Source organism: Mustelus asterias, chromosome 10, assembly GCF_964213995.1.
Source record: "Mustelus asterias chromosome 10, sMusAst1.hap1.1, whole genome shotgun sequence".
In the NCBI taxonomy this organism is placed as follows: domain Eukaryota; kingdom Metazoa; phylum Chordata; class Chondrichthyes; order Carcharhiniformes; family Triakidae; genus Mustelus; species Mustelus asterias.
Genome location: NC_135810.1, coordinates 55,950,816 through 55,963,121, shown reverse-complemented (window position 1 = coordinate 55,963,121; position 12,306 = coordinate 55,950,816). Strand labels below are relative to the sequence as shown.

Genomic DNA, 12,306 nt, shown 5'->3' with positions numbered 1-12,306 from the left:
CAACCTATTAACTTACCCCCACCCCCCCATTCCAGACCATGTGATCTCCAGGGTGAGCAGGTGAGAAAAGGCATCTCAGAAGCAAAGAGATTCACTCAGCTTTTCTCACCTGATCCAACACACTTTAGAAATCAATGTGAGCATTCTCAGGCAATAGCCAGTTTCATCTGTCTATAATAACTGGGAAACTAAATAAGTGTGTGGGCAATTTAAGGGTAGATTGTACCTAAATAATTAGTCATTCATTTTGTACCATATAAAGACTGGATTGCTTTAACGTCACCACTTGGAAGCGTGAACCCGTCTGTTTCCACATATTTATATCTGTGAAACATCACGTCATTTTTATCCTCCGAATGACCGAGTCCCAGAGAGTGTCCAAATTCATGGAGTGCAACGATAAACAAGTTGAATCCTAGAGAAAAAACAACATTAAAATATTGTGTTCAAACCTGCTCAACTTTAAATTATTAGGCACAATTTTACATTATTTATATCCATGATATTTTGGTTCTTTTGTCAATCGTGCATGTTGGTATTGAAATTGATTCTAAAATTACAGATCAATGAATGCACCATGATCGTATCTGAGACTGCTACCCTCTATCAACATGTTTCCGAAATATGTCACAGTTTTATATTGTTCCAAAGTCATCCAGAATCAAATGGAACAGAACACGATCCCAGGAATGAAAACAAGCAAACAAGTAATCATCTGTTACACTGGCAATTCAGTCCGTGCACACTCAAGCCAATTTCAGACCCTGATTCTGACACAGAGTGCAGTCCATTTGATCCATCACACACTTATTTAGTTTCCCAGTTATTATAGACAGATGAAACTGGCTATTGCCTGAGAATGCTCACATTGATTTCTGAAATGAATCTAAGTGCCACATTGCAAGTTATGTTACAAATTGGGTTTGCAGTTTGGCAGTTTATAGCATTCTCAACTGCGGCTATTGGTCTCGGGGCATGATTCTCGTTTGGTGTTAAAATTACTGAGCTTGTGAGAGGTCCCAAGTTCAAATCCCAGATGAGCCCCTTACTATTATGGGGCGTCATGGTGGTACAGTGGTTAGCATTGCTGCAGGATCCCGGGTTCAATTCCGGCCTCGGGTCACTGTCTGTCTGGAGTTTGCACATTCTCCCTGTTTATGTGTGTGTTTCCTTTGAGTGCTCCGGTTTCCTCCCACAGTCCAAAGTTTGTGTGGGTTAGGATGATTGGCCATACTCAATTGACCCTAGTGTCAGGGGGATTAGCAGGGTAAATATGTAGGGTTACAGGGATAAGGCCTGGGTGGGATTGTGGTCGGTGCAGGCTCAATGGGCCAAATGGCCTCCTTCTGCACTGTAGGGCTTCTATTCCATGCATAGCCTTCATCAACCTCATTAAGTTATGTATCAACGCCATTTTGTAGACTGTCCGACCAGAAGAAAGCTGCTCCAGGCATCACAGCGCATCCGACCATCAGATTCATATTCGTATCACTAAGAACGATTATCATTTAGACCAGCTGTCGAGTGTGACTCAGTGCCAGCACTCTAACCTTTGAGTCCAGAGTGTGTCGACATGAAGCCGGATTCTCCGATCTTGCTCACAGCTGGGATTCTCTGGTCCCGCTGTTATGAATGGAGATTTGGTTGAGCGCCAAACACTGAACACTGCGTCCAGTCCATTGAAGCTGATTTTGCAGGAGGTTTTCCTGAATGCTTGTGGAGGTGGCTTCAAGAAGGACGGGAGCATTTGTTCGATGGTCCTTCCATTGAATCTGGAGGATATGATGGGAATTTTGCTTATAGAATTTCTCATGTATCCCTATGTGTCACTAACACACAGTCTGGGTCACACTGCGTACAGGAGTACTGTTGCTCTGTATAGTAGGACTTTATGGACTTGGGGAGATCTTTGTTTCACTCACTGCTGTAGTTTGTGAAAGGCTGAACTAGCACAGCTGATGTGGTGTGATCTTCTCCTCAATAGTGGCCCATTGAGACAGGTAACTGTTAAGTTCCACCCACAACTTCCTGGAACCTTTGTCTTGCTCTATCAACACCCAAAACAGTGAAAAGTTGACTGCCAGAGCCGTTTCTCTGATATCAATCCAAGAATGAATGGCTGTCATTATTCAGATGAGGACAACATATGTCGGCTTTGTAAGTTTTGCCCACATCCCGAGTATGAATTGAAAAGAAAGTTGTTTGAGGACACGCCCAAAGCAGAGTCTCGCCTGGCTGAGTTAGTGCTGAACTCACCACTTCCTCCAGGAACTCAGGAGTAGCACAAATCTGAGCTCCAAATGTCCCCATTCTTTAATCTGTCTTTCTGTCAAGGCCGGCTCAGCAGGCTCAATGTTAACACATTTTCTATAAGTTTAATATCCTAGTAATTGAGTAAAATTGGAGTAAATTTCCAGAACATGCGTGCCCCCTGGGAAGCCTTTCCATCGTGATCATGGATTGTGAAATTTGACCAGCTGGGAAAGCAAAGACGACACAAGCGATTTCCTGATACAGAATGTGAATATCATTTCCACCTCATACAATCTTCATTTCCATTGCATGTTCGGTTCCAATCTGGACAGCAACATATCACCATTCAACATGGTTACCCTTTCTCCTATTGTTCCAAATCCATGCCTGTAGTAAGCAACCTGCCCCCCTCCCATCTCGAGTTCTTAAAATTCATTCATGGGACATGGGTGTCACTGGTTGCCCCATCCCCAATTGCCCTTGAACTGAATGGCTTGCTTTGTCATTTCAGAGTCAACCACATTGCTGTGGACCTGGAGTCACATGTGGACCAGACCAGGTAAGGATGGCAGATTTCCTTTCCTAAGGGACATTAATGAACCAGATGAGTTTTTAATGACAATAGTTTCATGTTAACCATTAAACTTTCAATTCCAGATTTTTTATTGAATTCACATTTCGCCATCTAACATGGTGGGATTTGAACCCGGGTCCCCAGAGAATTACCCTGGCATTATCCATTAAAAAGGGTTGCAGTTGCATTAAGAGCTGATCACATGATGTGATGATGTTATCATTGGGGTGGGTGTCCAGGCTGCAAAGAACAAAGAACAAAGAACAATACAGCACAGGAACAGGCCCTTCGGCCCTCCAAGCCCGCGCCGCTCCCCGGTCCAGGATTGAATCCTGAATCCAGGATCCCCGCCCAATTTTCCAGCCTATCTACATCCTAATATCCTATCCACCGAGCTGTCCCTCACAGCTACGATGCTTTGTTTTACTTTCAGTTTTGGACTTGCTGCAGAGCAAAGAACAGCTTTCAATAAAGTGTGTTTGGTTGAAGCTACTTGTGCAAACCGAGTCTTTTCTGTATCTGTTAAAATTCGCAACCACTAACATAGTTCGGACATTGCACCTGGGTCTTTGGACTACTAGTCCATTGATAATGCCACTACATCACCGCCTCCTCCGACTTTCTAAGATACACTGACAGCAACAGTGGATGGCAGCCATTAGCAAGTTGCAATTAATGATGATAAACATTTACCATGTCTTCCTGTTGTCCAATCTTCACCTTCATTGAAATGAACGTCACTTCCAATACCTGGTCCAGGAGGATAGGCATGGGCTAAAGCCCGACCGTGCGCAACAAATGGAAAATAATCACCATGAGCTAGCAAGGAATATTGAACAAACATGTCAGTAAGAATTAATTTGCAGCTCATGAAAACACCACATAGAATTGGTTAAACTTGAAATAAAATGAGAGAATGCTGGTAACAACAGTTGACCAATCAGCTGACCCCACCTTTTGCTCCATGTTTCTTTCATCAATTGAGTTTTAATTCACCAGCTGTCAGGCTGGGATTTGAAATTTTGGACTGGGGTTTACACGGGGTCCCTACCACCCTGGTGGCAATGTAAGGAGACAAGCCCACCCAATTTGGCAAGCTTGTCCAACAGCTATTCATCAGACACTGGGCCGTGAATTTGTTTGAGAAAGCACTGCCACACCATTCAGAGTGGCTGGCTAGTTAAATAGCTCGATGTTCTCTTGTCCCAGCAGAGACAACTAAACCTGTGCCCACTGCAACATCCCCGAGGAAAACATTCAGCAATGTAGCCCGTCTGGTGAGCTGAGTCTGGGGTCTCTCTGGGGCCAGGCAGGAAAGAGAGAGATTGGGTGCAGATCAAAATGGGCAAATGCTGGGTGAGATGGGAAGGGGTGGGGATAATTCACCATTAGGGGGTCAGGCCTCTGATGGTTACAGTGGTCTCAAAAAGCAGATACCCACTCCTCCTGCCCAGCCACAAGATCACCAGTCCCAGCTGATAGACTGCAGACTTGATGCTGAACCTCCTACCACCTGGAGGTACAGTACAATCCCAGTGCTGGTAAGAGCAGGCCCAAAGAGCCATTCATTGCCCATTTCAAGGCCTCACTTGGCCTTTGGGTGAGCGGGCAACCTGATGCCTTCCCCGACACTGGTAAAATTGCAGAGGCTGGTGGGCAGGGGTGTTTAGGCCGCTGGCATGTGCCACTGCTATGGTGCCCAATTTACAGGGCTTCTATGTGCCATCCTGCAATCAGGGATGCCTGTAGTCTTGGCCAAAGTCCTGTGACAATAGTCTGGGCCTCCTGATTCCTTGTACAATAACATAATCAATAAACCTTTATACTGTTGATACCAGAAGCATCAGAACATGTCTTTCTCATGTTCAAACTCTGACTGGTCTATTGAATTCCTGTTCTTATTGCATATTCCACTGTTTGTGATTGTTACTTTTAATTTTATTGTTTGAACCTACCTCCAGAAACAAATTTAATTTCAATGTCTGCAGAAGCAGTTGTCTGTGTAAATGTCAATGGAGTAACATTAGCCCAAAACTGGAAAGCCTTTTTCAAAGTGTCATCCACAACATTCCGCGGTAAGTCAGCTGTATAGTTCTGTATTCTGTGTGGAGACAAAGTCACTTGCATCACTGTCTTTATAACCTGTCGAAATAATTATGCTGATTGTGTGCAGGTGTTTCTGAGATCAATGTTTGCCCTTCAGAAAACAGCTCATGCCACCTGCTCCAGTCACTTCCACAGTGACAAACATTGGCATCCAAACAGCGGAGTTCAGATGGCCAGTTTCTGGGGAGAGATTATGTGAATCACTGAGTAGGAATGAAAGGAATTCTGAGAGGAGAACCAGTTCCTGCTCTTCCTCAACCGCTGAACCCATGGATTTAGACCGCAAAGGATCTGCCTGCAAATTGAATTCAGCAGAACTTTATCAATTCATGTGAGAGTGTCCCAGCAGCATGAAATGTTTGGGGCACCTCTGTATGAAATGATCCTGCATTTGTGCAGTGCTGTGTAACTGTCTGATTGAGCTGCCCAACACCACGCAGACCAGGGCCTTCTACAGCAGGCCCTTGTGGGCAAGGTCCTAAACTCAGACAAAGTCTCCTTGAGGGGTCTGGTAACCCAGTGGTTCTGCTGCTAGTTACAACCTGGAGATTGCAGTCTTCATAAATCCTCAGTCACGCATTGTGACTTTGGATTCAACAAATCTGATCATTTGTGGATTAGCATCAGAAAATGATAATGGAAGGTGCTGGGTTGCTGTAAAATTCCCACTGTTTCCCTGATAGTCTCCAACCGCACTCACCACAGCTGATGTGAGTGTAATCTCACACTATGTGTGATTGATATAAGTTGGGTAAAGGGGAACTCAGCAGCATGAGATTTCATTTTGGATGCAGTTCCCTAAGACTAGTTGTGGAGAAATGCACAGTTTTGTCCTCCTGGCATTAGTTCAGGGTGGTGCCCATCTCCATTGTAGGGAAACATGGTCAAATACATTCCATTTATAAAGCGTTGCACTTTGAGGGAACCCGCGAATATTGAAATCTGTATCTGAATAAATAATGACACTGTTGCTTACAGGAGTCAGCTATGGACTGAAATTTTCACAGATATCTCCAGCAGTTGCTCAGAAAGAACAACATAAAAAGCCCACAGAATTATTTCCACAAAGGCGTTTGTAGGTGTGGCACATTTCTGTCACAATGATCTCCCTAAGCAGATCTCTTTGGATATATCTAGATATAGTCACCTTAGGCTGTATGTTCATGGGTGATAGGGCAAAAATAAGGTGGCTATAGCTTTAAGCTCCAACTGATCTCATTGTGCATGTTCTCTCTGATTGACCTTTGCCTTCTCCAGTTAGAGAAGGAAATATGGTTTGCCTGGTGAGATATAATAAATACACTATAGTTGTGGACATTTCGGGTGTCTCTATCACGCTCTGATTGGCGATCAGGAGCAGTTTAAACAAACTAATATCTGCAGAAAAGCCCGGAAACTGGTCATTTACTTTGTAAAGTTATTTTCCAATACCTAGCAAGTAAAATGGACACATAAACCAGTGTCACTGAGAAACTGGAACACACTTCAGAGGCCCAGGTTTTATTGAAGCATTTATCTGACATTGTTTTCCCAATCATAATGTGCCTGGCCAAAGCCAATGTGTCAGCACTCAGTGAAAATATTTTTGGTAGGATGGTGTGCTGAAACCTTTAGTGCCTAAACGATGGAGAAACGGTGTTATTGAGACTGATTCCTGTCAAATTGGACAATGTTACTGAATAACAAGTCATGCAACCAAGGTCTATACCTGTAGGTGATATTGTGCTTTTCAAAGATATGTTGATCTGGAGTAACGCTGGAATCTGTCCTCAGAGCCATTACACATTGAGGTCCTTCATGCAGATCTATTGTTCCATTGACCAGGTTTGCAGCTAATTTAAGATGATAAGCTTTCTGTGCTCCCTAGATGCAGGAAAAGAGTTTATTTTTAAGGCATAATATTTCATTCCCCAATTCTTTTATTGTCATTAAGAGCTGAAATTTATTTTTAAATGAAAAACAATCAATGCGTATTTTTACCCATGGTTAACAATCCAGTGATTTAAATCACAAAAACACACAACTTTACAAATTGGGATTGTTGGGACTGCAATTTAGTTCAGGGTTTGTTATTCAAGGGAAAAAGCCATTTCTCCACCTTTCATTCAAAGAGAAACTTCTTCGCAATCTTCGTATTATCCAAATAAATACACTTGATAGTTTTAAGTGATTTCTAAAATGTTAAATATCATAGTATTTTCACTGCAGCAATTCATTTCTAAATGCCTTTATACAGGGAAATGTGATCTCTCAATAAAAGTCTCCTGATGTCAAATTCAAATACACAGAAGGTGGATGTGGAATCCCCCGAGCAGGTTGCACTGTTGGTTGTTACCACAGCAACCCTGCCAACATTCTGCACTGATATGGGCACACACGACCATGTGTCCTCCATGAACACATTGAATTGGCACTAATTTAGCGTCACTCAGCCTGACCACCTGGTTTGATGCCAGGATGACAAATGAGGACAATGTAAGCCTCAGCAATATCGGTGCAGTCCACTCTTGGAGTAGGGAATGTGGATCAGGCAGAGGGATAGGTCCCTGTCCACATGAAAAACAGCAATAATCACAGAATTTGTTCCACAAAGGTGTTTGTAGGTGTGGCACATTTCTGACACAATAATCTTCCCAAACAGATCATTGGCCGATTTAGCTACCATACAGTTGGTCCCTTCATCCAAACCTTTAATGTAGATTGTAAATAGTTGAGGCCTGAGCAGTGATCCCTGTGGAACTCAACTCCTTACAGCTTGTCAATCCGTCAAAGAGACATTTATCCTTGCTCTCTGCTACCTGGTAAATAACCATCCTTTAGCCATTCGAATATGTCATCCCATACCACATTCTCTTATTTTGTGTTGTGATCCTCAGGCACACCACATCTACAGGTTTCTCTTTATCCACGTTGCTTGTTACATTAACTTAGATCAACATGATTTCTCTTTCACAAAGTCTACCTGATTTCCAAATACTTGCGGCACGGTAGCACAGTGGTTAGCACTGCTGCTTCACAGCTCCAGGGTCCTGGGTTCGATTCCCGGCTTGGGTCACCGTCTGTGTGGAGTTTGCACAATGTCTGCGTGGGTTTCCTCCGGGTGCTCCGGTTTCCTCCCACAGTCCAAAGATGTGCGGGTTAGGTTGATTGGCCATGCTAAAAAATTGCCCCTTAGTGTCCTGGGATGCGTAGATTAGAGGGTAAAATATGTAGGGATATGGGGGTGGAGCCTGGGTGGGATTGTGGTCGGTGCAGACTCGATGGGCCGAATGGCCTCTTTCTGTACTGTAGGGTTTCTATCATTTCTATCATTTCCTATGGATTGGGGAATTTTCCGATGACAGATAATAGGTTAACTGGCCTGTAGTTTCCTGCTTTCTGTCTCTCACTTTTCTTGAATAAAGGTGTTACATTTGCTTTTTTCCAATCCAGATTCTAAGGAATTTTGGAAGATTATAGCCAATGCATCAACTATGTCTGTAGCTATTCTTTTCATGCCTGAGGATGTAGGCCATCAGTTCCTGGGAATTTGTTAGCTTTGAGTTTGAACAGTTTTCCCAGCACCTTTCCAGTATCTTTGAAGTTTTTCAATTATCTTTGGGAAGTTATCTAAATCTTCTACAATACTTCACCCCCTCAAGCTGAATATGAAATTCCATCATCGTGGGATCGCTGCCACATAAAGGCTTCTTGCCAATTATGTTATTGATTAATCCTGCCTCATTGCTCGTTACCAGGTTTGGGTAGCCTGCTCCCTAGCTGGCTCTGGAACATATTGCTCGGAGAAATTATCCCACATACACACTACGAACTTTGTCAATCTGATTCTCCAAATCTAGATTGAAGCCACAAGACATCATAATTACTGCAGGACCTTTCTTACAAACTCCATTAATTTCTTCCTGCCTACTCCACCCTAAAGTGTAACTCCTGTCATTTAGCTGATAAATTACTCCCAAAATGACCTTGTTCCTGTTTCTTAACTCCACTTAAATTGATTCTACATCTTGCTCTTTAGAGCTAAGGTTATCTCTCACTATTGCACTAATGATATTCTCAAATAACAGCTACCCCATCACCTTTTCCTAGTTTCTTATCTTTTCAAAGCATCAATGCCATTCAACATTCAGGCCCTAGTCTTGGTCACACTGTAACCATGTCGCTCTGATGGCTGTCAGTCATGAATATTTATTTCCATCTGTGTTAATAATGTATTCATTTTGTTATGAATGTTGCGCACATTCGGATACAAAGGCTCTAACATTGTCTCTTTACCATTTCAGCAATCTCTGGCATCATCAGCTGGTGTGCTCTTTAAGTTTGTACACTTTGCCCCTTCCTGCCCTATTCTGGGTATCTTTACCCAAATCGCTACCTGCTCTCATAATTTGTTGCTCCCCTTTGGTTTACTACATCTCCTCTGACAAGATCCTTTCACTCCACTATTTAGTTTCAAGCCCTGACTACTGCCCTAGTTATGCAGCTTACCAGAACGCTGGTCCCAGCACAGTAAAGATCATCCCAATGGTACAGCTCCCACTTACTCCAGTACTGGCGCTAATGCCCAACTAACTGAAACCCACTTCTTCCACACTACTCTTTGAGCCATGAATTGATATCACTTTTCTTATTTATCCACTGTGGCCAAAACGGACCACCTAAAATGGTGATTTGTAAAGCACTCTGGGATAATTGGGCAAGAACTAAAACAGCAGGCTGCAGCCTAAAAGACCAAGATAAACAGGCTACAGCTCAGACGACTGAATACACAGGATGTGGGCCATCTCCAGGACAAAGGGGACTTTCTGGTCAAACTGGGTTGTTTACTAGACATAGGGGTGCCATAACCCCTTATTTGGGAGGGAGGTATATGTCCTACGTGCCCCCAGCACCTACAAACATGGCTGTTGAGGACACACCTAGAGATTGGTGTGGCAGCACCCGATTGGACTTTATCGATCAGGGTGATCAAGCCCTGATCGATTGATTGGAAATGGCCAAAAGGGGCGCGAAAACCAACGGGATAGAAAGGGTACTGCGCAACCAAGAATCTCTCTCTCTCTGATCCCATGAATGGCTACAACAATGGTGACCATCGCCAGCAATGACCAGCACGAGGAGAGCCACCATACCCGAGAAGGAAGGAAGACCAGAATCAGAGTGCCAGGCCAGACCAAAGGACCAGACTACGCAGAGGACGACTGAGACCAGCGCACAGATAAAGGCCAATATCTGCTTGGGTACTTGCCAGTCACGGAAGGTTAAGTCAAGGTCTAGTATTGGACTTGAACTTTAGTATTTTCTGTAAGATAACTTATTGTTGGCTGGGTGAGTGATTATTGATTGTGTGTTTTAAATAAATATTGGTTGTACTAACAAGAAGTCTACTCGCAATTCTTTGTCCATGGTATAAGGGTTAAAACAGACTGTGTGGCAGGCACAACAATTGGCGACCCAGATGGGACATCGACAAGAAGTAACTTTGTTGCTCTGATATCGAATCCCACAGAATCTATATTGAAAGGTTACTTAAAACTCAGAGCCAACAGGTGTAAACTCCTTATAGGACAAATTACTGCTTTCAGGAAATTGTTTATTGTGCATGCGTTGTTACAAACAAGGAGGATAGGGTAAACTCCGTAGGTTTACATTAGAATCCGGAGGGATTAGGACTGGAACACAGCCCAAAGCCGTATACACAGTCCGATCAACTCCCTACCCCTTGTCATTGAATATAGAATGGCAGGAAACAGCACAGAGACAAGAAGTGTCCCATATGGGAAACAAAAATCAGAGAATACATTAAGAAGAAAGGGTGGCCCCTATAGGCAGAATCCTGTGCCAATACTGAGATGGGACCGGGATCCCTAGGACAGAAGTATTGGGACGATCTGAGGAAAGTTCAGGGAAAACAGGCAGGCAAATGTGAGAAAGCGACTGCCATTGTGAGCTGCTTCGGACAGCTGCTAGAAACAGAAAAGGAATTAAACACAGTTCGTAAGGAACTGGAGGAATCGAAGCAGGCACAGGAGGAAAAGGAGGAGGAGATTAAGAAACTCAAGGAACAGCAGCAGGAGAGGATAGAGCAGATAAGAGCCGAAAAGGACAGAGAGGCAGATGAATTAAAGAGAACCAACCAGGCAAATTTATTACATCTGGGCAATTTTCAAACCCAGTATGAGAGAGCGTTCCAATACGCCGAGCGTGCTGTCTTGGCGAAAGGTGAAGTCGAGCAGGCAGTAGCACGACTGGAAGCTAAGTGCACCGATCTGTAGGTGCAAATAAAAGCGCGACATCAAACCAGTAAAGAACAGCGACAGGCAACCGCTGACCACTCCAAATGCCAGCGAGAAATTTCACGGCTGGAATTCCTATTATCGGTTCAAAACGGATTTATGTGAACCTTCGGGACAGGAGAGGAAGAGGAGATAGAGGATGCAGATTGGGGAGAGTTAAAGGAGAATGCCAAACTTTACGTTACGCGAACCCGAGGATTGGGGTCCACCACCATCCGTCCCAGGGGGAGACATACTCACCGTGCCCCCAGATTCACCTCCAGTCCCGATGCACCAGTGACAACTGTACGTTGGGTAGGAGAGGCTTAGGGCCCAGCTATTACATACACAACCCCGTTTACGGTGGCACAATTGGCTGAGATCGCAAATAAAATCACAACCTTTGAGCCATCGGCTGACCCACACAGTTTCTTTGAGGATGTTCGGCAGCAGAAGATAATGCATGGGCGAGATGAAAGGAAAGAAGTGAAGCTGATAGTCATGTGCTTAAACAAGTCTGCACGGTCTGTCCTGCCAGCCCCTCAAAATGTCGGGGAAGGAAATTTAAACAAAATTAAGGAAGCGATATTGACCACAGTAAGGCTTAATAAAGGGGATCCTGTAGATGGGTTAAATAAATGTAGACAGAGGAAAGGAGAACATCCGACTACCTTTGCCAGTCGTTTATGGATCCACTTCACGGGAGTGTCTGGGGAATTAGATCGGGCTCGATTAAATGAAGCTGATTCATCCAAATGGGCTTGGACATTAGTGTCGCACACCACAGAGAAAGGCAAGAAAGCTTGTGCTAATTTTGATCCCGCAGAGACCACACACAATGAAGCATGGGGTCTCCGACGGTTAGCTCGAGTCTGGGAACAGGAAGTTCAGGGACCCCCAATGTCACAGTCAGATAGGGAGGCGAGAACGCTTCCCATGAAGGCAGCCAAGGTCCAGTACGGAGAAACGAGGGTAAAGGGGATTCCCAACACCAGAGAGGTACAGCTCCACCTTACACAGCAGCCCCGGGGAGAGATAGAGGGACATGTTTTAATTGCAGGCAGCCAGGACACTTCACCTGAGAGTGTAGGAGACCCC

The 12,306-nt window shown here is 44.2% G+C and overlaps 1 protein-coding gene across 2 annotated transcripts in view; it reads right to left on the bottom strand.

Moving 5' to 3' along the window:
• The window catches only part of LOC144499597 (macrophage metalloelastase-like), a 60,041-nt gene that overhangs the window by 33,494 nt on the left and 14,241 nt on the right, over positions 1–12,306 (bottom strand). For both annotated transcript variants that reach the window (XM_078221735.1, XM_078221736.1), the window contains exons 2-5: positions 6,642–6,796; positions 4,783–4,928; positions 3,521–3,646; positions 254–415 (exon numbers count right to left, since the gene is read on the bottom strand). In XM_078221735.1, the coding sequence (XP_078077861.1) occupies positions 254–415; positions 3,521–3,646; positions 4,783–4,928; positions 6,642–6,796 (589 nt within the window). The remainder of the gene's footprint in view (positions 1–253; positions 416–3,520; positions 3,647–4,782; positions 4,929–6,641; positions 6,797–12,306) is intronic.